This window comes from Coregonus lavaretus (assembly GCF_964263955.1).
Source record: "Coregonus lavaretus genome assembly, chromosome: 1".
Taxonomy (NCBI): Eukaryota; Metazoa; Chordata; class Actinopteri; order Salmoniformes; family Salmonidae; genus Coregonus; species Coregonus lavaretus.
The window spans coordinates 72,288,319-72,312,397 of record NC_139988.1 but is presented as its reverse complement, the minus strand read 5'-3'; the positions used below and the strand labels follow the sequence as shown (position 1 = coordinate 72,312,397).

The window sequence follows — 24,079 nt, the reverse complement described above, 5'->3', positions numbered from 1 at the left end:
TGAACCCCGCCCTGTGCAACTGGGTCCTGGACTTCCTGACAGGCCGCCCCCCAGGTGGTGAATGTAGGAAACAACATCTCCACTTCGCTGATTCTCAACACTGGGGTCCCTCAAGGGTGCGTGCTCAGCCCCCTCCTGTACTCCCTGTTCACTCATGACTGCGTGGCCAGGCACGCCTCCAACTCAATCATCAAGTTTGCAGACGACACAACAGTAGTAGGCTTGATTACCAACAATGACGAGACAGCCTACAGGGAGGAGGTGAGGGCTCTGGGAGTGTGGTGCCAGGAAAATAACCTCTCACTCAACATCAACAAAACAAAGGAGATGATCGTGGACTTCAGGAAATAGCAGAGGGTGCACCCCCCTATCTAAATCGACGGGACCGCAGTGGAGAAGGTGGAAAGCTTCAAGTTCCTTGGCGTACACATCACTGACGAACTGAAATGATCCACCCACGCAGACAGTGTGGTGAAGAAGGCGCAACAGAGCCTCTTCAACCTCAGGAGGCTGAAGAAATGTGGCTTGGCACCTAAAACTTTTACAGATGCACAATTGAGAGCATCCTGTCGGGCTGTATCACCGCCTGGTACGGCAACTGCACCGCCCGCAACCGCGGGGCTCTCCAGAGGGTGGTGCGGTCTGCCGAACGCATTACCGGGGGCAAACTACCCGCCCTCCAGGACACCTACAGCACCCGATGTCACAGGAAGGCCAAAAAGATCATCAAGAACATCAACCACCCGAGCCCCTGCCTGTTCACCTCGCTATCATCCAGAAGGCGAGGTCAGTACAGGTGCATCAAAGCTGGGACTGAGAGACTGAAAAACAGCTTCTATCTCAAGGCCATCAGACTGTTAAAAGCCATCACTAGCACATTAGAGGCTGCTGCTGCCTATTGAAATCACTGGCCACTTTAAGAAATGGAACACTAGTCACTTTAATAATGTTTACATATCTTGCATTACTCATCTCATATTTATATACTGTATTCTATAATATTCTACTGTATCTTAGTCCATGCCGCTCTGTCATTGCTCGTCCATATATATATATATTCTTCGTTTTTTTCAATTGCTTACACACTAAAATTAAAACTTTCCCACAATTAGCAAAACCTTACACTCAAAGAACAAAACACTGGCCTAGATTTGCACAACTGTAAGCACATTGTCAGCTTCACACTTTTTGAAAAATATTAAACACACTTGTATGCATTTGACACAGAAATGTATCATGATGTCATTTCCGTGCAATTTCAAAGCAAAGGCTTTCAAATGAACACACCCATTAACCAATTGGTTAAACACAGCCACCAGGTGTGCACACACACTGGTACTTAATTGTAGACACACCGATCAGGTTTAAGCACTATAAAAAGGCAACAGGTAAGTTCACCTGTCTTCAAAAAAAATTGACGGTGTCAGAGGAAGATGAAGGGCGAGAGGAAGACCTGGAGGAGGGGTAGGACATACACAAAGAAGAAGACAACCAAATCTGTGTAACGAAATTTTTGCTACAATTGTGGACCATGTAATAAACCACGGACTAACACTGAGGGAGGCTGGACTGAGAGTACAGCCTAACCTAAGCAGGTACACGGTGGCATCAATAGTTCGGACATTTCGTCAAGAGCACAGGTGAGAAACGTATATTCTGTCAACAGAAAATCCATTGCTTACTGCATGTACTATATCAACAGTTTTGGTATCTATTCCTGTATCATTTTACAGTAAGCTACATGTATTTTGTTTGGCCAACATAAGATTGAATGTCGAGAACACCAAGGAGGGAAGGGCCCCATATTCACACAGGAGCGAGAGAGAGATCATAAACCTCGTTTTGGCCAATAATGCAATCAGACTTAGAGAAATTCAAGCCCATATTGTCAATGATCACCGAATTTTCAATAATGTCCAACTGGTCTCTCTGTCAACAATAGCCCGTATCCTTAAAAAACATCAAATTCTGATGAAACAACTGTATAAAGTGCCATTTGAAAGAAATTCAGACAGGGTGAAAGGCCTGCGGCGTGAATATGTGGTGGTACGTTTTGTTCATTGACTGTAGTATTGTGTACTGCACACATAACCTTTTTACTGTACACTGTACATAGCAGACCTACAGTAAATTGATCTACACAATGTGATCTTTTGCTGTATTTCAGAGAGTTTTGCAAATGGATGCGGAGGAAGTCCCGCATGAGTTTATATACATTGATGAGGCTGGATTTAACCTGACAACAGTGAGAAGAAGGGGAAGAAACATAATTGGCCACAGGGCTATTGTCAATGTACCAGGGTAACGTGGGGGTAACATTACCCTTTGTGCTGCCATTACACAGAATGGGGTCCTCCACCGCCATGCCAACTTGGGTCCTTACAACACTGACCTCATTCTTACATTTTTAGACAGATTACACAATATTATCACAGCAGCAAACCAAAGGGACCAGATGCAATACATTGTCGTCTGGGACAATGTAGCTTTCCATCGTTCTGCTCTGGTCCAAAACTGGTTTCATCAACACCCACAATTTACAGTTCAATACCTTCCACCAAACTCCCCCTTCCTAAACCCCATCAAGGAGTTATTCTCAGCATGGCGGTGGAAGGTTTATGATCTCCGGCCCTATGTCCAGATGGCCCTCATTCAAGCTACGGTGGAAGCATGTGATCAAATTGAAGCAGCATCCATACAAGGGTGGATTTGTCAATCCAAAAGATTCTTCCCACGTTGCCTTGCAAATGAAAATATAGCCTGTGATGTTGACGAGGCCCTGTGGCCAGATCGAGCTAGGCGGAGAGATGTTTAGATTATTTTTATTTTTTATTCGGTACTGAACTGGATATGTAATTTATGTTACAGTATTACTGTAAGCTTACAGTACAATGGTACGTTCAGTAATACTGTATGAAAACTGGAAAATGTTTTGTTATGAATGTTTTGTTGAAATGTTCAGTATTGACTGACTTAAGTACATGAAAATAAATACATATTTTCATTAGTCTGCACAATTGGTGTCATGTGGTGTTGGTGAATTTATTTTTACACTTTCTCTATGTAAATGCTAAAAGTGTTTTAGGTTGAGCACAGGAGTGTTTAACTGATTCAAACAGAATCAGACCATATGATGGTTGGGTTTATGTTATGATGACAAAATAAGGTTTTTATAAGACATTGTATAGTTTTGACAAAAGTGTTCAATTTTGCAAATGATCTGAGGTGTTGTGCTACTTTGGTGTAGTGTTGTGCTAATTGTGTGAAGGGGTTTGAAAAACCGGGCCCTGTTTTCAAAATTGTGCTTAAGCAATTGAAAAAAACTGTGATTCCATTCCTTACTTAGATTTGTGTGTATTAGGTATATGTTGTGAAATTGTTAGATATTACTTGTTAGATATTACTGCACTGTCGGAGCTAGAAGCACAAGCATTTCGCTACACCTGCAATAACATCTGCTAAACACGTGTATGTAACAAATACAATTTGATTTGATTTGATAATGGGCAAGTGGCTATTGTGTAGCAGTATCACCCTCCTGGGTGATGTCATGGCAGCTATTTTATGCCTGAAAGCTCACATCACATTAGCTGTCACATGTTGAGTTGTTATGATGGTGTTAATGTCCATATTGACCACACGCATGTGTGATCTCTGTGTTCCTTTGTCCAGGGACCCATTGGCTAACATGACAGGCCTGACCCTCAGTGAGCTGGATGCATTTAAGAATTTGGAGGAGATCACAGGTACTGAACACACGCATACACATGCATGTACACGTAAACACACATACACACACATGCGCGCACACGCATATATACGTACATGCATGCATGTGCATATAAAAGGAATGCACACACACTCGCACAAATGCACACACGTACCCGCACACATGCACTCACACGCACAAACATGCACAGCCGTTTACACACACAAACTCTTTACTTTTTTGGGGGACAGCATTGATTCTGTATGCGTGTGTGGTGTGTGTTTCTGTTCCCTACAGGATATCTGTACATTGATGCGTGGCCAGCCAACTGGACTAACCTGAGTGTGTTTGAGAACCTGAAAGTGATCCGAGGAAGGATGCTCTATAAGTAAGTCTGTAAAACCATCCATCTGTCTGTTTGTCTCCGCCATGTCATTACAGTATTATGTCTGTTTGTCAGTCCGCCGGCCAGTCCGTCTGTTCACTAGTTTCAGTCTACTAATGTTTCATGAAGTCTGTCTTATATAATACTTTTTGTCTGTCTGTTTGTCTTGCCAGTCAATGTCAATTATGTCTATCTACCTGTCTCGCTGTCTCTTTATCTGTCTGCCTGCCTGCCTGTCTAGGTTTGTCCTCATTATATGTGTCCATGTTATATGTATGTCTGTCTGGTCAAGGATCCCATGAACTTTGGGTTCAAAAAGCTAATGATTACCTAGCACAGCTGCCTGAGGCTGCAGGGTGATATTGTAAATATTGCAGGTTAGAGTGGATGGAAGTCTGTACAATTGCTACTGGAGCATGCTGTGTTGATCTGAGAATGTTCTTGTACTTTATGGCGTTTTTTGCTTTCAGTTTTCTGTCAAGCTATCTACTCTTTCACTCCTCCCCTTACCCTTCTTCTACCATCGTTCTCTCTCCTCTTAACCCCATTTTCTCCTCCAACATTTTTCACTCCCAAAAATAGCTCTAAATGTTCTAAATAACGGGAGCTCCGATACTAAACCTCCGATACTATACCGATTGCATTGTGTGTGGTGCGTGTATTGTGCTGTAACTAAATCTGCTGTTAAACTAAAGTCCCTCATCACGGAAATTGTAAAACAAAAAAAATTACAACATAAGTCGCGCTGCAGATTATAACTTTACTTACAGTGTGTTAGCTCACAGCGCAGGTGTCTTTGCCCATACTACTAAATTAATAAATGTACTACCTCCTCTCTTTCCTTTAGGGGTGTGTTCTCTCTGGGGGTCCAGTCAATACAGATCCGTTCTCTGGGTCTGCGTTCGCTCAGGAGCATCAGTGGGGGTCTGGTCCTGCTCCACAACAACCCCCAACTCTGCTACACCCAGGACCTGCCCTGGGGGACCCTGCTGCACCCCACCCAGGGGCCCCACCGAATCGTCAATGCCAACCAGGACCCCCAGGAGTGTGGTATGCATAACACGCACACATTCATGAATGAAAACAAGCAGCACACGTGCATGCTAATATGCACATTTTGTGGATGGTTATGCCTGTGTGTGTATGGTGGTTGTGTGTTGAGAGGGAAGAAACATCAGCATGTGTGTGTGTTCGTGTGTGTGTGTGCATTCATGTGTGTGAATATGTTAGTACTTTCCATGTGGCACCAAAAGCTGTGTCCTTGGTGATCAGTAAAGTTTATTTAATCTAATTTAATTATTCTGGTCTTCTCCTCCTAGTGGTGGAGGGCCGTGTGTGTCACCTGCTGTGTGCTAAGGGCTGCTGGGGGCCAGGGCCCAGTCAGTGTGTGGCCTGTGTGAAATTCCAGCGCGGGAAGGAGTGCGTGGAGGAGTGCGACATCTATCAGGGGTGAGAGACGGTCAAACAACCTGTCACACACACATACGCACATACACACACGTTCTCCCGGCTTCTATGGCTGGAGAATAAGTAGGAGTGTGTGGAGGAGTGCGATATCTTTCAGGCATGAGAGACAAATGGGGTGCCGTTTGTAACAGCTGTATGTTATGAAAAAGGTGCATTTTGTGCCATGAAATGCAAATATTGCCATCTTTTGCATCCACAAAATGGAGATGGTCAAAAATGAACGGGGAGTGTACTGTATGTCAGAGCAAATCAATTCAAATGCAGAAATGATAAAGCATTTAGCCAATCAATCGAAAAGCTTTTATTGTTGAATCTGCCCTCTGGTTCCTTTGGTTGATCCAGACCAAAGCAGCTTGTACGCGCATGCGCCATCGCGCACATGTTGATTTTGTCCATCATGACATGCAGGTTAAAATATCTAAACCAACTGTGAACCAAGTATATTAATTTGGGGGCATGTCGGAAACACACATGAAACATTCATGGACTTTTAGCTAGCTTGCTATGGCTAGCCAATTTGTCTTGGGAGATGAACATTGGGGGGGGGGGGGGCAGATTGGCTGTACTGACTTCAGACGAGTCTCCTGACACTTGTGGGGGTCGTAGAGCAAAACAGAGAACATTGTGTTCGTGAGAGTCTCATGGTCTGACAAACACCACTCTAGCTCTGTCACCTTTCACCGCAGATGCGGAACTGTTACATAGGCGGATGCGGTGGATTGAGACGCATCCAATCCAGGGGTGCGGACATCAACCTTAGGGGGTTAAACAACTAATGAATTCCATTTAAAAAGAACAGAATATCATATTTTGGGTTTTATTAAAAAGGTCAAATAGGGGGTGCTTATATTTGGCCTGTTTCACACATGTACAATTGTGTGGTGTGAAATGGAAATGTGTTTTTTCTATGCATATCCCACTCCCCCTGAAACGCCTTCGGAGAGTCGGGTCACGGCTAAGGATCAGCCATTATTGACGGCGACCCTGGAGCAATTAGGGTTAAGTGCAGATTTTTCACCTAGTCGGCTCGGGGATTCGAACTAGTATCCTTTCGGTTACTGGCCAAAAGCTCTAACCGCTAGGCTACCCTATGGCTATGCTGCTGCAAGTGCTGATGTGTAGAATGCATGGAATAGCGGTTATATTTTGAAATAGAGCCCATGCCTTAATTTTAAAGAGTTGTTTGGCAAATGTATGTGTTTTAGGAACCTTAGAACCTTCTCTTTCCAATAGGTTATGAAATCAAAACGTCTTACCTGCATGAAGCATGATTTAAAACATTTGCTTTTTGGCAAGCTGAGTTCCCTTCTTTGTCAATTAGGCTACCCACGCTGCGCTGCAGTCTCTTCATTCACAAGGCAATTTATAATATTGTCATCCATCAGACTATTGTCATCTTGCCTTTAGCCTATATTTATTATTATAGGCCTGTGTGAAATTAGTTTTCGATATAGTTTAGGTGTAGTTTTGATGGGCCATTGTCAGATGGCAGCCTACTGTTAGGTGAAGGAAGGGGGGAAAATTACATGTCCTCCTAAAACTGCTTATAACACAAACTCTGTTTGTGATAGCGAAATTCAAATGAATAGACTTATTTAGGAAAAGTCAAGGATGGGGGGACATGACCATAAATGGCAGAGTAATTAAATTGTTAAATTCATGTGACCTTAACCCTCCCGTTGTCCTAGGGTCAAAATGACCCACCACTGTGTTGAACCAACTTTATTTAATTTTTATATTTTTGGGATCATTTGTGAGAAGGAGGCAGTGAGACTTTAAAGAAAGTATCACTGCCTCCTTCTCACAAATGATCCAAAAAATATAAAAATTAAATAAAGTTGGTTCAACACAGTGGCGGGTCATTTTGACCCTAGGACAACGGGAGGGTTAAAATGATGCTCTCGGCCCTTCTAGTGTTAATCGACAGATAAAAGGGGAAACCTAGTTAGTTTTTAGTTAGTTATCTATGATTAACCTTTTGACGTGTACGATCACATATTCCTGATTGTTGAGTGGTCCCTGTAGCATACCATCGCAATTATGTGATTGGAATAGTAGCAACAGAACGTATGATGCAACAAACGTGTCTACACAGCAGTGTTGTCTGAAAAGCATCTAAACAATGTTTTGTACTGATGGAAAATAAAGGTCTTCAAAATGTAATTCCTCAATTTCACCTTTTATTGTAAAAGATAAATGCAAACTTCATCATCTAAGCATCACACGGAACACATCCTCAGCCAAACTCATTCCATAAACCAGTCTAAATAACAGGTTGCGCTGACAAAAAACTAAAACAAAAGTTAGTGACCTAACAGCTAGACTTGTTTACAATGTACCACATCTCTGGTGAGCACAAGGGAGAAATGTAATATTGTTTAGAAAAGAGATATGTGTCAGCTAAGCTAACAGTGGCTAAATTCTTTATGATGGCAGCCATGTTTGTTTATGTTTGACAAGCCATTCACTATAAGACGCAAATAAACAAAGTCAAAGATGGCTGCGCCCATTGCCCGAATAAGATCAATTTAGTTTGGCCACTTTTCAGCATATTTCAAATATTTGATGTGCTCGTTACAGTGTATACAAGAACCGGAACACATGACTAGACAAGTCGTTTACTGTTTTTGACAAATCACAAAGCAAATAAAATATTATCACCTCACAGATTATCACCTCAAATACAAGCCTACTGCCTAGCCTAGCCATAGTGCAAAAGCTAAACAGGGTTGCCTGATTTGGGTGAAACCATTTTAGGGAGGGTTGTAGTCAGTAATACTTGAAGTTTATACAAATGTAACCACGTTTTGGAAGGAGATCGATAACTGGTCCACCCATGTAACATTCAGACGGTAAATCACACCAAAGCATAAACCTAGATACTCCTGTCTAGCTCCATAGTTTACGATAACCCATTATATCTACAACCTCGCCTCACTCATGCCACGGTCTGTGCACACAATATAGCTGACTACTCGCACTGTAATGGTTTTGACTTGAGGTTATTGTTTGTTAGGGGTGCCAGGTAGGTTGTGCATACCAGAGAAAATATTGATTTCTCCTTTTTGTTTGTGAGGAAATTAGTCCCTTCCGTTCCGTCAAGTTTACACCAATACAAAGGACTCATGTAAAAGTCAGTATGGAAATACACTTTTCATAAACCCTTAAAACATTGTAAATAACTTCAAAACAACTGTGTACTTTTGTGTTGGTTGTATTACCAAAATAAATGATATCACACATAATAATGTCACAACACAATGATCTCTGATTCCTCAAGAAAAGTCTCGTACCTCAGGCCTTAAAAGAGTCCAGCCCGGTAAATGAGTTAAAGTGAACTCAAGTAACCTCAGTCACGCAATTGTCCTTCCTTAAAGTGATGCGTAAAACCAGTTTAATTCATACAATCAGATTGCAATAAACTCCCATTTCACACACAATAAAGAGTATCAGAAATCTCAGTAGTCTTCAACTACAACTGAACACATAAATCAACACGGTATACAGTGAGGGAAAAAAGGATTTGATCCCCTGCTGATTTTGTACGTTTGCCCACTGACAAAGAAATGATCAGTCTATAATTTTAATGGTAGGTTTATTTGAACAGTGAGAAACAGAATAACAACAAAAAAATCCAGAAAACGCATGTCAAAAATGTTATAAATTGATTTGCATTTTAATGAGGGAAATAAGTATTTGACCCCCTCTCAATCAGAAAGATTTCTGGCTCCCAGGTGTCTTTTATACAGGTAACGAGCTGAGATTAGGAGCACACTCTTAAAGGGAGTGCTCCTAATCTCAGTTTGTTACCTGTATAAAAGACACCTGTCCACAGAAACAATCAATCAATCAGATTTCAAACTCTCCACCATGGCCAAGACCAAAGAGCTCTCCAAGGATGTCAGGGACAAGATTGTAGACCTACACAAGGCTGGAATGGGCTACAAGACCATCGCCAAGCAGCCTGGTGAGAAGGTAACAACAGTTGGTGCGATTATTCGCAAATGGAAGAAACACAAAATAACTGTCAATTTCCCTCGGTCTGGGGCTCCATGCAAGATCTCACCTCGTGGAGTTGCAATGATCATGAGAACGGTGAGGAATCAGCCCAGAACTACACGGGAGGATCTTGTCAATGATCTCAAGGCAGTTGGGACCATAGTCACCAAGAAAACAATTGGTAACACACTACGCCGTGAAGGACTGAAATCCTGCAGCGCCCGCAAGGTCCCCCTGCTCAAGAAAGCACATATACAGGGCCGTCTGAAGTTTGCCAATGAACATCTGAATGATTCAGAGGAGAACTGGGTGAAAGTGTTGTGGTCAGATGAGACCAAAATCGAGCTCTTTGGCATCAACTCAACTCGCCGTGTTTGGAGGAGGAGGAATGCTGTCTATGACCCCAAGAACACCATCCCCACCATCAAACATGGAGGTGGAAACATTATGCTTTGGGGGTGTTTTTCTGCTAAGGGGACAGGACAACTTCACCGCATCAAAGGGACGATGGACGGGGCCATGTACCGTCAAATCTTGGGTGAGAACCTCCTTCCCTCAGCCAGGGCATTGAAAATGGGTCATGGATGGGTATTTCAGCATGACAATGACCCAAAACACACGGCCAAGGCAACAAAGGAGTGGCTCAAGAAGAAGCACATTAAGGTCCTGGAGTGGCCTAGGCAGTCTCCAGACCTTAATCCCATAGAACATCTGTGGAGGGAGCTGAATGTTCGAGTTGCCAAACGTCAGCCTCGAAACCTTAATGACTTGGATTTTTTTTTTGTTATTCTGTCTCTCACTGTTCAAATAAACCTACCATTAAAATTATAGACTGATCATGTCTTTGTCAGTGGGCAAACGTACAAAATCAGCAGGGGATCAAATACTTTTTTTCCCTCACTGTAAATCACCCCAAAACAAATGATATACCGTATGCAAAAAAGTTGTAGTCAGATCGGTAGTTCAACAATAGACATAAGTAGAGCTGATACTGATTGATCCTGCGACACAGCTACAGTACACACTTTTAAATACAGCAAAACAATCAGGGTATCAACGAGCTTCCAAGCTGGGGGTTGAACACTTCCTGACTTGATCCACCCTGTTCTCACTCTCTTCCGCCTCGACCAGGCTAAAACCTATCCAAGTCATAATGTTCACCGCATTTGATGATTGCAAAATATCTTCCTCGCTTGGTGATGAGGCAGGCATCTGTAGACTACATGTCCAGTGGTGATAATACGTTGACATGATGATAAAATATACGCACCGCTGTAGCCTAGTTTTTCCAGGGGAGAACAAATTAAATGAATTTAAAAAATGAATAACAAGTATTTAGGATGCCAGCATTTCCCTTAGCTATGGTCGACATATGTATTATATGCTCTCACTTTGTTTGTTCGCCACTATTGTATCAAACACACCGGACATAACACCTGAGCTACAGGGGGTTATGAAATAACATATGGAATCATGTAGTAACCAAAAAAGACAAATCAAAATATGTTCTATATTTGAGATTCTTCAAATAGCCACCCTTTGCCTTGATGACAGCTTTGCACATACTTGGCATTCTCTCAACCAGCTTCACCTGGAATGCTTTTCCAACAGTCTTGAAGGAGTTCCCACATATGCTGAGCATGATAGTCCCACTAAGCCCAAACCAGATGGGATGGTGTATCGCTGCAGAATGCTGTGGTAGCCATGCTGGTTAAGTGTGCCTTGTATTTTAAATAAATCACAGTGTCACCAGCAAAGCACCCCCACACCATAACACCTCCTCCTCCATGCTTTATGGTGGGAAATACACATGCGGAGATCATCCATTCACCCACTCCGCGTCTCAGAAAGACACAGCGGTTGGAACCAAAATCTCCAATTTGGACTCCAGACCAAAGGACACATTTCCAGCGGTCTAATGTCCATTGCTCGTGTTTCTTGGCCCAAGCAAGTCTCTTCTTCTTATTGGTGTCCTTTAGTAGTGGTTTCTTTGCAGCAATTCGACCATGAAGGCCTGATTCACATAGTCTCCTCTGAACAGTTGATGTTGAGATGTGTCTGTTACTTGAACTCTGTGAAGCATTTATTTGAGCTGCAATTTCTGAGGCTGGTAACTCTAATGAACTTATTCTCTGCAGCAGAGGTAACTCTGGGTCTTCCATTCCTGTGGCGGTCCTCGTGAGAGCCAGTTTCATCATAGCGCTTGATGGTTTTTGCAACTGCACTTGAAGAAACTTTCAAAGTTCTTGAGATTTTCCATATTGACCTTCATGTCTTAAAGCAATGATGGACTGTCGTTTCTCTTTGCTTATTTGAGCTGTTCTTGCCATAATATGGACTTGGTCTTTTACCAAATAGGGCTATCTTCTGTATACCACCCCTACGTTGTCACAACACTACTGATTGGCTCAAACGCATTAAGAAGGAAAGAAATTCCACAAATGAACTTTTAAGAAGGCACACCTGTTAATTGAAATGCAATCCAGGTGACTACCTCATGAAGCTAGTTGAGAGAATGCCAAGCGTGTGCAAAGCTGTCATCAAGGCAAAGGGTGGCTATTTGAAGAATCTCAAATATAAAATATATTTTGATTTGTTTAACACTTTTTTGGTTTTGATGTCTTCACTATTATTCTACAATGTAAAAATAAAGAAAAACCCTTGAATGAGTAGGTGTGTCCAAACTTTTGACTGGTAGTGTACATGTAGTTGGGGTAAAAGTGACAAGGCAATCAGGATAGATAATAAACAGAGTAGCAGCAGCGAGTGTGAAAGTGTGTGTGTGTGTGTGTGTGTGTGTGTGTGTGTGTGTGTGTGTGTTTGTTTTGTGTGTGTGTGTGTGTGAGCATATGTAGTGTGTGTGTTGTTCATTAGGACACACAATGGATAATGTTAAATGTTTTCCAACAGAAAACATAAATCCAGCCCTGGTAGTTCCTCCCTGTTTCAGTCTGTTTTATTCTGTTTGGTGTCTAATGAACACGACCCTGCATTATGTAGCTCTGGTCAAAAGTAGGGCACTGTATAGACGGGTGGGTTGTCTAGCAACAAAACTGATTCGTGCACAACTTTGAGGAAAAATAGACAGGGTTGGCTTACATTCAAAGGATTATTGACAACATGTAAACTACCTTTTGTCTCCAAATGTTTATTGAAAACACAAAACAATTTGCACAATAAGCACTTGTTGTTTCTCAAATACATCGCTACAGTTGTTGGTTAGCTAGCTAGTAAACTTTTGCCATATTAGCATAAACATTAATAAATAAGTCAAAACACCTCAAAACAAGATATGGTATCAAGAATAAGATACAACTAGTTTAAAAGAGCCACCTACGATTCCCCACACATAATTTTTATGACGTTGTCAGGCAACCCGTCTATAGGGATTTTATTTTAAATGGTAATCTTGAGATCATCTTGAGATGCAGGTAGAGTGTGTGGACTGTTTGGATGTGTAACTAAGGCGATGATGGTGATGATTGTGATGATGACGATTATGATAATGATGGCGGTGATAATGACTGTGACAATGGTGATGATAGTGATGGTGATGATGATGTATTTGGTGCAGGTCCCCGAGGGAGTTTTTTGACAGCTCCGAGAGAGTCTGTGGCGCCTGTCACTCAGAGTGTCGCCCCATCAATGGCTCTGCCTCCTGCCTAGGCCCGGTAAGACGTGTGTGTGTGTGTTTGTGCGTGTGTTTGATCTATTTTCATCTGTTTGTGTGTATTTTCATTCATGAGTTTTTGTGTGTGTGTGTGTTTTCATTTATAGTGCTGTGAAAAAGTATTAGCCCCCTTTCTAATTTTCTCTACCTTTGCATATTTTCGATCCTGAATGTTATCAGATCGTCAACCAAAACCTAATATTACATAAAGGGGACCTGAGTGAACAAATAACAAAACAATTACATACTTATTTAATATATTTCATAAACAAAGTTATGCAACAAGGCTTCCTGTAGTTGTTGATCAGTCTCTCACGTCGCTGTGGAGGAATTTTGTCTCACTCTTCCATCCAGAACTGCTTTAACTCAGCGAAATTTGCGGGTTTTCAAGCATGAACCGCTCATTTCAAGTCCTGTCACAACATCTCAATTGGGATTAGGTCTGGACTTTGACTAGGCCATTCTAAAACTTCAAATTTGTTGCTTTTAAGCCATATTCATGTTGACTTGATTGTGTGCGCTTCCGCTTCAGCTCACAGACGGATGGCCTTACATTCTTCTGTATAATTCTCTGATACAGGTAGAACCTTACTTCCACAGTAAGAACCTCATACCTATGGTCAAGCATGGTGGTGGTGGTAGTGTGATGGTTTGGGGATGCTTTGCTGCCTCAGGTCCTGGATGACTTGCCTTAATAGAAGGAACCATGAATTCTGCTCCGTATCAGAGAATTCTACAGGAGAATGTCAGACCATCCGTCTGTGAGCTGAAGCTGAACCGCAGCTGGGTTCATGAAAACACTCAAGTGTACATGAAAATTGTTAAAAAGCAACAGATTTGAAGTTTTGGAATGGCCTAGTCAAAGTCCAGACCAATTGAGATGTTGTGGTAGGACTTGAAACGAGCGGTTCATGCTTGAAAACCCACAAATGTCGCTGAGTTAAAGCAGTTCTGCATGCAAGAGTGGAACCAAATTTCTCCACAGCGATGTGAGAGACTGATTAACAACTTCAGGAAGCATTTGGTTGCAGTCATTGCAGCTAAAGGTGGCACAACCAGTTATTGAGTGTAAGGGTGCAATTACTTTTTCACACAGGGGAATTAAGTGTTGCGTAACTTTGTTAATTAAATAAATAAAATAATTATACCTTTTTTTTGTTATTTGTAAAGTCAGGTTCCCTTTATCTAATATTAGGTTTTGGTTGAAGAGCTGATAACATTCAGTATCAAAGATATGCAAAAATAGAGAAAATCAGAAAGGGGGCAAATACTTTTTACTATATGTGTGTGTGTAAATACTATATGTGTGTGTGTGTGTGTGAATCTATGCCCCTCTTTTGTCTTACCTATAGGGGGCCCACCAATGTACAGATTGCCTGCACTACCAGGATGGGGAGGTGTGTGTGGAGAAATGTCCCAGTGGGTTGAAGGAGGAGCAGCACACTGTGTGGAAATACAGCAATGCCACGGGCCACTGCCTCTCCTGCAACACCAACTGCACACTCTCGTGAGTGTACACATACACACACACACACACACACACACACAGGCATGTGATCGCATACACACACACAAACTTAAACAGACACACAGATATGACATGAGACATACACACACAAACAGGCGTGTGAACAAACACACAAACAGGCATGTGAACACACACATATACACACACACACAGTTCAGACACACACACACAGGCATGTGATCACATACACACACACAAACTTAAACACACACAGAGATATGACATGAGATATACACACACAAACAGGTACGTGAACACATAAACACACACACACACACCACCACCAAACTGCACAATGCTAATGCTGCTTTCTCTTTCTTAGGTGCACTCAGAAGGATGAAAGAGGCTGCCCCATCCATACTAAAACAGGGTAACGTTTTCCATCACAAATATCTGTTATGTTCTGATATCCCATTGTCTTTCAAATTATAAATTTTTTCAAACCACACTCACCACTTTGCTGCTGTTTCTCCCCTCTATCCAACTCTCTCCCATTCTCTCTTTTCCAACTGTCGTAAAAAATAAAATCTTTCATCTCTCCTGCTCTATAACTTAAGTTCTCCAGCGTCATCTTTGAGCCTTCTGTTCTGTTCGTCGAGGATTACTTCATCTGCTTCAATGCATTCACAAAAAAAGCACAAGGAAGCCAAGAGTTTTATGAATGTGTAGTAGCAGTAATAAAAGTAGTAGGTCCTTGATGAATGTGAATGTTGCTCTCTATCTTTCCAGGCCGGGCACGTCGATAGCGGCGGCGGTGGGCGGGGCGGTGCTCTTCCTCATCCTATTGGGTCTGCTGGTGTTCTACCTACGCCGACAGAAACAGCTCAAAAGGAAGGAGACATTGAGGAGGATCCTCCAGGAGCATGAGGTGGGTGTGGGCACTGCCATGACACATGGGGCTGGCGTGAAGCATCATGGAGGTTGTAGTTCAAAAGACAGATTTTGGAAAATGATTCATGTGAAGCTTGTAAATTATCTATTTGTAATATCAATAGGTAGATCATACAACGTGTTAATAAGCTGTCTGTTTTATAGTTACAGGGGTTAAAGTTCTCTGTCACTGCGACGGATTTCCTTCATATGGATTCATATATTTATTTTAATATATTGAATAGGACTAGAATTGGTCAAGTTTAATACAGGTACAAAATGATCCTCTTTCCCTAAGAACATGATGGTCATGCCTTTTTTACATGAAACGGGAGGTTAATTTGGCCCCAGACAATCAATCTGACATCAACTTACGTTTCAGTCATGGGATCTTTTTCTTCTTTAACCCCTGTAGTTAATCTGTTATTAGTGTTTCCCAGGGCATTATCAATGTTGTAGGTCTTGTAGTAACACAAAGCGTGATAAAAGTTTCAGTTCTAAGTGAAAGAGTCAGTGATTACAGTTCTAGTTTTAACTGCAAGCATGATGGGAGTCTTCTCTCTGTCTGTAGCTGGTGGAGCCTCTGACTCCCAGCGGAGCCATGCCCAATCAGGCCCAGATGCGCATCCTCAAGGAGACAGAGCTAAAGAAGCTAAGAGTTCTGGGCTCAGGAGCCTTCGGCACTGTCTACAAGGTGTGTGTGCGTGCGTGCATCTGTCTGTCTGTCTTTTGCATTGTCTAGAAGATACCCTCATCGAATAGTTTAAAATTGAATCTAACATTGATGTCAACATCATTTACTGAAACTATAACTTTTTCTAAAGTTATTATGTTATTATAGTGTAATTATAATGGGAATATACTCATTCCAGGGGGCATGGGCTCCTGATGGGGAGAATGTGAAGATCCCGGTGGCCATCAAGGTTTTGCGGGAGAACACCTCGCCCAAGGCCAACAAGGAGATCCTGGATGTGAGTTTCAGTATAAACCCATCCTTCTTTTAATTAATTATCTCTTTCTCTTACGCACAGACTATCACTCTCTTTCTCGCTCTTTCTCTCTCACACACACACACACACACACATAGGAGGCGTACGTAATGGCCGGTGTGGCCAGTCCCTATGTGTGTCGTCTGCTGGGTATCTGCCTGACCTCCACGGTTCAGCTGGTCACCCAGCTCATGCCCTACGGCTGCCTGCTGGACTACGTCCGAGAGAACAAGGACCACATCGGCTCCCAGTACCTCCTCAACTGGTGTGTGCAGATAGCGAAGGTGAGGCTACGAGAGATATGATCAATCCATCTGTCCATCATTCATTAGTTCGTCCGTCTGCAAGGGATCATAATGTCTATGGGTCAAATTTCTTATTTTGTGCCTTTGTGTGTGTGTGTGTGTGTGTGTAGGGGATGAGCTACCTGGAGGATGTACGTCTTGTGCACAGGGACCTGGCAGCCCGTAACGTCCTGGTAAAGAACCCCAACCACGTCAAGATAACTGACTTCGGCCTGGCTCGCCTGTTGGACATAGACGAAACAGAGTACCATGCAGACGGAGGCAAGGTAGGGCACTGTATGTGTGTGTGTTATATGAGTGTACAAAACATTAGGAACACCTGCTATTTCCATGACATGGACAGACCAGGTGAAAGCAATGATCCCTTATTGATGTCACCTGTTAAGTCCACTTCAATCCACTTAAAATCCACTTCAATCAGTGTAAGTCTATCTGGTAATATTGGTCTATCTGTTAAAACTTGTAATATTAATCTGTATGCAGACGACACTGTTATGTATGCCATTGCCCCAACTGTTGACCAGGCTAAGTTAGAACTGCAATCTGACCTTGTTACCTTACAGAAAGCCCTGATTGGTTTAAAACGTGTACTTAATGCGGGAAAGACTAAATACATCTTGCAGGGCTGCCAACTTTTGAAGAAAGCTTGGAGTGAGATTTGCTATGTGAATTTCATTGCCCAATGGCACAACCCCTAGTTGTGGCAATTTCCTGCAATTCTACATATTCTGACATGGCTTAGGCCTATGACCACAGGTCAGGTGTATTTAGGACTACTGTTGCATACGTTGCTAATAGTTTTGGGTTGGTTGACACTTTATTCAGACAGTAATTAAATGAGATGGGGAGACAGGAAAATGGGAGAAACATTGGGAAGGTTGGGTGCTGGGATTGATCCCTGTTCTCAGGTGGAAAGCTGTATGTGACACATACCGGGGAGTGTTACCACTACACCAGAGCTCTGCACAGGAAATACTAATATTAATAGCTGATGGCAGTGTGTAACCAAATCATAGACTGTATTCTCCTTGTCCATAGACTGCTTTCAAGGTAAGGACACAAACACTTTGTATTTTGGGTAAACTATCTCTTTAAAATAGGGCTGAAAGAAAATCCTGCTTGCTCCCCAGGAGGGTAGGCCACCCCTGATGTTGCCCAAGTGCTGGGTGTTTACAAATGTTCTTGTTATAACAATTAATTTCTCAAAATCACCCAACCTTCAAGAAAAGTCTAATGAACATCAATATTCAGGTGGATTATGCCTACTAGTTGAAGATCCTTGCCATCATCTTACTCTTCATAGACAAAATATGGTGTGTTTATGAGTTGAGTCCCCCTAAAATGTCGAAAATTATATTTGATTCCTGGAGCATTTAATATCCAATGCTTATTTGTATGACTTATTCAAAACTGTCCATGAATGGCTGAAAAAAAATCATAGCCTCATATAATAAATTTTCAAAGACACAAGTATGCATATCAGATTTCAAATATGTGATTATACTGGCAAAATTGGGAAGACGTGGAATCATAAAATAAGTGTGGGGAATAACAGTAGTGTTCTTGCTGACAAGCAGAGTAATTACCCTATATTGTTGCCCATTGTTAAAAATGAGAATTGTTCCACTGATCAGACTAAATAAAGCAAATAGATAATAAAATCTCCTGAAAACAATATTGCATCAATCTGCCCCTACACCCTAACCAAATTATGTTTCTATTTATTGTCCCCCCTCTAGAATAAAACATACACTTTTGCGTTCACAATCTGTTTGACAGGATGATTTTCATAGTTACAAAGCAGGTCACCCTACCAAACTTCCCTGCTAAAACATACTCTAGGTCTGTCTGCTGCCTTTACTTTGTCACAGCCTAAATGCCAATCACCAAACTAGGGGACTACTGCACATTTGTATAAGACATGCTGTCAAAAGGCTGCATTCTGCAATAGGGGCTGGAGTAACAGCAATTACATTTAGTTGACATTGTACATAAAACAGCGCTACCGTGCTGCTATTTTTACAGTTTTATAAACTCAGCGGATAACGTTCTCTCTCTCCATTCAGTTCCACTCGAATCTTGATGGGCGTTTCTTTAAAACATGCATCCAATCCCCTTGATCCCTAACATAACATAACTAGACCAATCATATGCTTCAATAATCCGAGGTTCATAGTGCTGTGGCAAAACAGGACAATGATAGAGATTCTGCTCGTGATGTTAAATTGCAGGCGGATATGCTCCGATTTCAAAACTATTTGGAGAACAGTTTAAAAGTTAATGCGCTGACTATAATGGACTAATTAGAAAAAGAAAAGCAGTACTTTTCAATTCGTGAGATATAGGAGGTGTGCGGTGAGAGCGTGCGAAGAGGGTGAAATGCGTAAAAGTTGGCAGCTCTGATGTTGTTCTTTAGTTCTCGCAATAATGTTTCAGATGGATTACATATTTATTCATTGGATGGTTCTAGTGCTGGAACCTGTTTGGGTTTTTACTTTATCTTCTATAATGGTATTTAAATGTTTGTTTTGTTAAATGTCATATGCAACTCTGTCGCGTTTATGGTTTACTCCATTTGCTACATGAATCGTCTTTCTCCCTCTCCTCCTGTTCCTTCCCACACCAAGCTCTGCCCCCTGTCACTCAAGGAGCGAGCAGTTGCTCGACCAAGGAGTCACGAGCACTTTCATACCGTTCATTCTGCAGTCTGCATAGTCATATGCAGAAAGATGTTGGTGATAAGGAGGCTGCTTTCTACAAGCGTTCTATAATTACAACATTACTTTGTGTATCTTACTGTCTGCTAGTTTGTCTTTTCTTAGCAAGTTCTAGCTAAAATAAATAGTGTTAGCCGCTAATCGTTAGTTAGCTTGCTAGCTAGCTTGCTAAATGTACTGAGTCAGCGCAAACGTAGCTAGCTAACACAGCCAGGTACCAGTAATGGTGTAGGCTTAGATAACCATGTTTGTGCAACGGTATCTTCCAAATCAGAGAAGAATAGACGAAGCATGAGGTGATAAACCATGTAATGTAACCTATAATTAGAGTCCCCTGGAAACACTGACCAACACTTAGGTTCCTACCCTGTCAATAATTCCTCCCTGGCTTATTCATTCATTGTCATGTCAAACAATAATGTAGGGTGCTGCCCACTAGATTCCAACTATATAATTAGATTAATCATTCTATTTCCATGATTCCAACAGTTTAATTAACTAGGCCTAGATTTTTGGCACATATTATGCAGCTGTGCGGGGCACAGTGTGGAAATAATAACAAAAGTGCAGGAAATGCAGAAAATTATTTTTGTTTTGAAGTTGGATTGAACAGTATACAACATTCAGAATAGAGAAAGCCCCATTGAAATCACGTATAATGTATGTGTTTCCACCCTAGGGTCATGAACTTCTCATAAAGCATATTTAGAACCATTATTATTCCAAAACATAAAATAACAGCAAATACCATCAAAAATGTGAAAAAGATTGTGATATGAAATTTGGGCCATATCGCCCAGCCCTAGATGGTGCTCCCATTGATCAGGTTCCCGCCTACAAATATCTGGCCATTTGGATTGACAAAGACTTAATGTTTAAAAAACAAATACGGATGAGTTAGTTAAAAAGCTAAGATTTAAAGTGGGCTTATTTTTTAGAAATAGTTCTTGCCTCTCCGTAATTTGCAAATTGTACAGTCAACTTTCCTGCCAGTTCATGATTATGGTGACACCATTTACCAGATTGCAGCAGCCACTACTCTTAAACTTTGGATGCCGTTTACCATAGCGCCATTCATTTTATCACTGGTGACAGTTTTAATACTCACCACTGCATCCTGTATCAAAATGTTGGCTGGTCCTCATTAAAGTCCTGTAGATCAATTTATCACTCCCTTTTTGTTTACAAAGCCCTACTACACAGGCTTCCAACTTAACTAACTTTGTTGTTACAGTATAAAAAAAACAACATGAGATGCCAAACCCGCTCACAGGGTTGGTTAACTCTTGAGGTTTCTCGGGTCTCCACCGAATTAGGTAAATTCACTTTTAGTTTTAATGCACATCATTGCTGGAACCAACTGCAAAATACACTGCAATTGGGCGCTCTGATGCCGCTTGGGCAACTTAAAATATTCATTGGGGAACTATTTGCGGGGGGATTTTGCTGTTTTTCTTTATTGTTTGTTGTGCTGTATTTTAGTTTGTTTTTGTACTGATCTGATTTTTATTGGATTTTTGTCTATGAATTGTATGTGCAGGGCTCCCTTGCGAAAGAGACCCTGGTCTCAATGGTGAATCCCTGTTTAAATAAAGGTTAAAACATTATTTTTTTTAAGATGAAGGGGAGGAGACAGGTTAAAGAAAGATTTTTAAGCCCTGAGACAATTGAGTCATGGATTGTGTATTTGTGCCATCAGAGGGTGAATGGGCAAGACAAAAGATTTGTGCCTTTGAATGGGGTATGGTAGTAGTTGCCATGCGCACTGTTTTGAGTGTGTCAAGAGCTGCAACGCTGCTGGTTTTTTTTAACGCTCAACAGTTTCCTGTGTGTATCAAGAATGGTCCTCCTCCCAAAGGACATCCAGCCAACTTGACACAACTGAGGGATCCCGGTGGAATGCTTTCTAGACCTTGTAGAGTCCAGGCCCCAACGAATTGAGACTGTTCTGAGGGCAAAAGGGGTGCAACTCAATATTAGGAAGGTGTTCCTAATGTTTTCAACACTCAATGTAATGTCTACGTGTGTTTGATGTCTCTGTGCTCTTCAGGTGCCTATTAAGTGGATGGCGTTGGAGTCTATCCTCCACAGGAAGTTCACCCACCAGAGTGATGTGTGGAGCTACGGTCAGTCTAGCCACTCTAACCCATACTTAATATATAAATAATGCCACCAAGCATTTCAAAATTCACTAAGACAGCAACGTCGAATGTATTATTTCAGACTCAACAGTACCTCTGTACATTTGTGGGCAATAAAAAGTTAAGTCGTATAGGCAGTACAATTGCCATAATGCGTGTGCAATTTGTGTGGTACAGTTTGTTTAAAAAAACCTGTACCACACTTTTTAGTGCCCACAACTGTTTATCTATGGCTCTATATAAAGTCAACTGAGTGTGAGATATAACATTTAAACAGGCGCCATGTTGGCACCAAACATTCAAAGACTACCTTCTAGTTTGAATAGAGTGTTATTGTCATAATATCCCACATGAAAAAAAAAAACAGTTTAGTATAGAATACTAAGGTACTTACTATAGAATTCTATAGTATACTGTAGTATACTGTAGAATACTATACTACACACTGTAGTATCCCTCGATCATGTGTAGTACTTATTATAGAATGTTGTAGTATACTGTAGAATATTACAGTAACTACTACAGTATATCAGCAAATAAACACTTTAGTAAATATTACAGTAATGTCCGCAAAAACATTGCACTTTTTTAAACTATAGTAAATGCAAAATTGTAGCATTTGCATATACCCTGCCAATTCCCCTCCCCCATATCACAATTTGTGCCACCCATAAGTGAGAAACCTACATGCCAAATATAGACCATGTTGTGTTCCCTACAGGTAATAGAAAATAGCTATTTTAGTATTTCTTCAATACGTTTCCTGAAGGAGAAAACCTCCACTTCTATGTAAAAGATAACAAAACAAAAACACTATACTAAATACTACATTTATGTCCGCAAAAACACTACAGTGTATAGAACAGTCAGCAAAACACTACAGTAAATACTACAGTATACTACAATCTGTAAATACTATAGTATACTACGTTGAATATTACAGTAAAGTCTGCAAAAACACTACAGTGAAAACTATAGCATTTATACCATAGTATACTATAGTGTTTTTTATGTTGGATGGAGCATTTGGAACCATCTCTATCTGCAACTGTATCTCTCTATCTCATTAGGGGTGACTGTTTGGGAGCTGATGACCTTTGGGGCCAAGCCCTATGACCTGATCCCGGCACGAGACATCCCAGAGCTGCTGGAGGGGGGCGAGAGGCTCCCCCAGCCCCTTATCTGCACCATTGACGTCTACATGATCATGGTCAAGTGTGAGTGGCACTGGAACTGTATAGTTTCTTCCATACAAACAGAATGGGGAGTTCCCTTTAAGAGTTTACCTCTTAGATGGGCGGATCACCCCAAAATCTGAGTTTGTAGACACAGCTCATATGCCTAAACTCCAAATAAATGGAAAAGACTCATCCATTCATGTCTTTTTAAAAAGCGCAACACAAATTAAATGTATTTCATTGATTAGTATAGTTCAGACCTACGTATGTTTTTATGGGTTATATTACCATGGTGATGACCTGTGGTGACCTGTGTGTGCGTTTGATACACAGGCTGGATGATTGAACCAGACAGCAGGCCTAAGTTCAAGGAGCTGGTGACAGAGTTCAGCGCCATGGCACGAGACCCGCCTCGCTACGTAGTCATCCAGGTGTGTGTGTGTGTGTATGTTGGTGTGTATGTTGGTGTGTCTCTGTGTATGTTGGTGTCTGTCTGTCTGTCTGTGACTGTGGGTGGCTGTGTGTGTACATGCTTGTAGACATGTTTGATGTGTGGGTATTGTTTGCCAGTCTGTGAGATGAGTATGAGTGGAATCTGTGTGCATGTGAGTTTGTTTGTTCAAATACACTACCAGTCAAAAGTTTGGACATACCTACTCATTCAAGGGTTTTTCTTTGTTCGTAAACATATATTTTTTTTAAATGACATTGTAGAATAATAGTGAAGACATCAAAACACATGGAATCATGTAGTAAACAAAAAACTGTTAAACAAATCAAAATATATTTTATATTTGAGATTCTTCAATAGCCACCCTTTGCCATGATGACAGCTTTGCACACTCTTGGCATTTTCTCAACCAGCTTCATGAGGTAGTCACCTGGAATGCATTTCAATTAACAGGTGTGCCTTCTTAAAAGTTAATTTATGGAATTTATTTCCTTCTTAATGCGTTTGAGCCAATCAGTTGTGTTGTGACAATGTAGGCGGGGTATACAGAAGATAGCCCTATTTGGTAAAAGACCAAGTCCATATTATGGCAAGAACAGCTCAAATAAGCAAAGAGAAACGACAGTCCATCATTACATTAAGACATGGTCAGTCAATCTGGAAAATTTCA

At 41.4% G+C, this 24,079-nt stretch overlaps 1 protein-coding gene across 1 annotated transcript in view; it reads left to right on the top strand.

Annotated features, from left to right (window-relative positions):
- The window catches only part of erbb2 (erb-b2 receptor tyrosine kinase 2), a 46,642-nt gene that overhangs the window by 19,112 nt on the left and 3,451 nt on the right, over positions 1–24,079 (top strand). Inside the window, exons 10-24 of the mRNA XM_084163384.1 lie at positions 3,673–3,746; positions 4,007–4,097; positions 4,942–5,144; positions 5,414–5,543; positions 13,135–13,231; positions 14,583–14,737; positions 15,081–15,128; positions 15,488–15,626; positions 16,200–16,322; positions 16,501–16,599; positions 16,716–16,901; positions 17,033–17,188; positions 21,690–21,765; positions 22,851–22,997; positions 23,292–23,389. Of these exons, the coding sequence (XP_084019510.1) occupies positions 3,673–3,746; positions 4,007–4,097; positions 4,942–5,144; positions 5,414–5,543; positions 13,135–13,231; positions 14,583–14,737; positions 15,081–15,128; positions 15,488–15,626; positions 16,200–16,322; positions 16,501–16,599; positions 16,716–16,901; positions 17,033–17,188; positions 21,690–21,765; positions 22,851–22,997; positions 23,292–23,389 (1,822 nt within the window). The remainder of the gene's footprint in view (positions 1–3,672; positions 3,747–4,006; positions 4,098–4,941; positions 5,145–5,413; positions 5,544–13,134; positions 13,232–14,582; positions 14,738–15,080; positions 15,129–15,487; positions 15,627–16,199; positions 16,323–16,500; positions 16,600–16,715; positions 16,902–17,032; positions 17,189–21,689; positions 21,766–22,850; positions 22,998–23,291; positions 23,390–24,079) is intronic.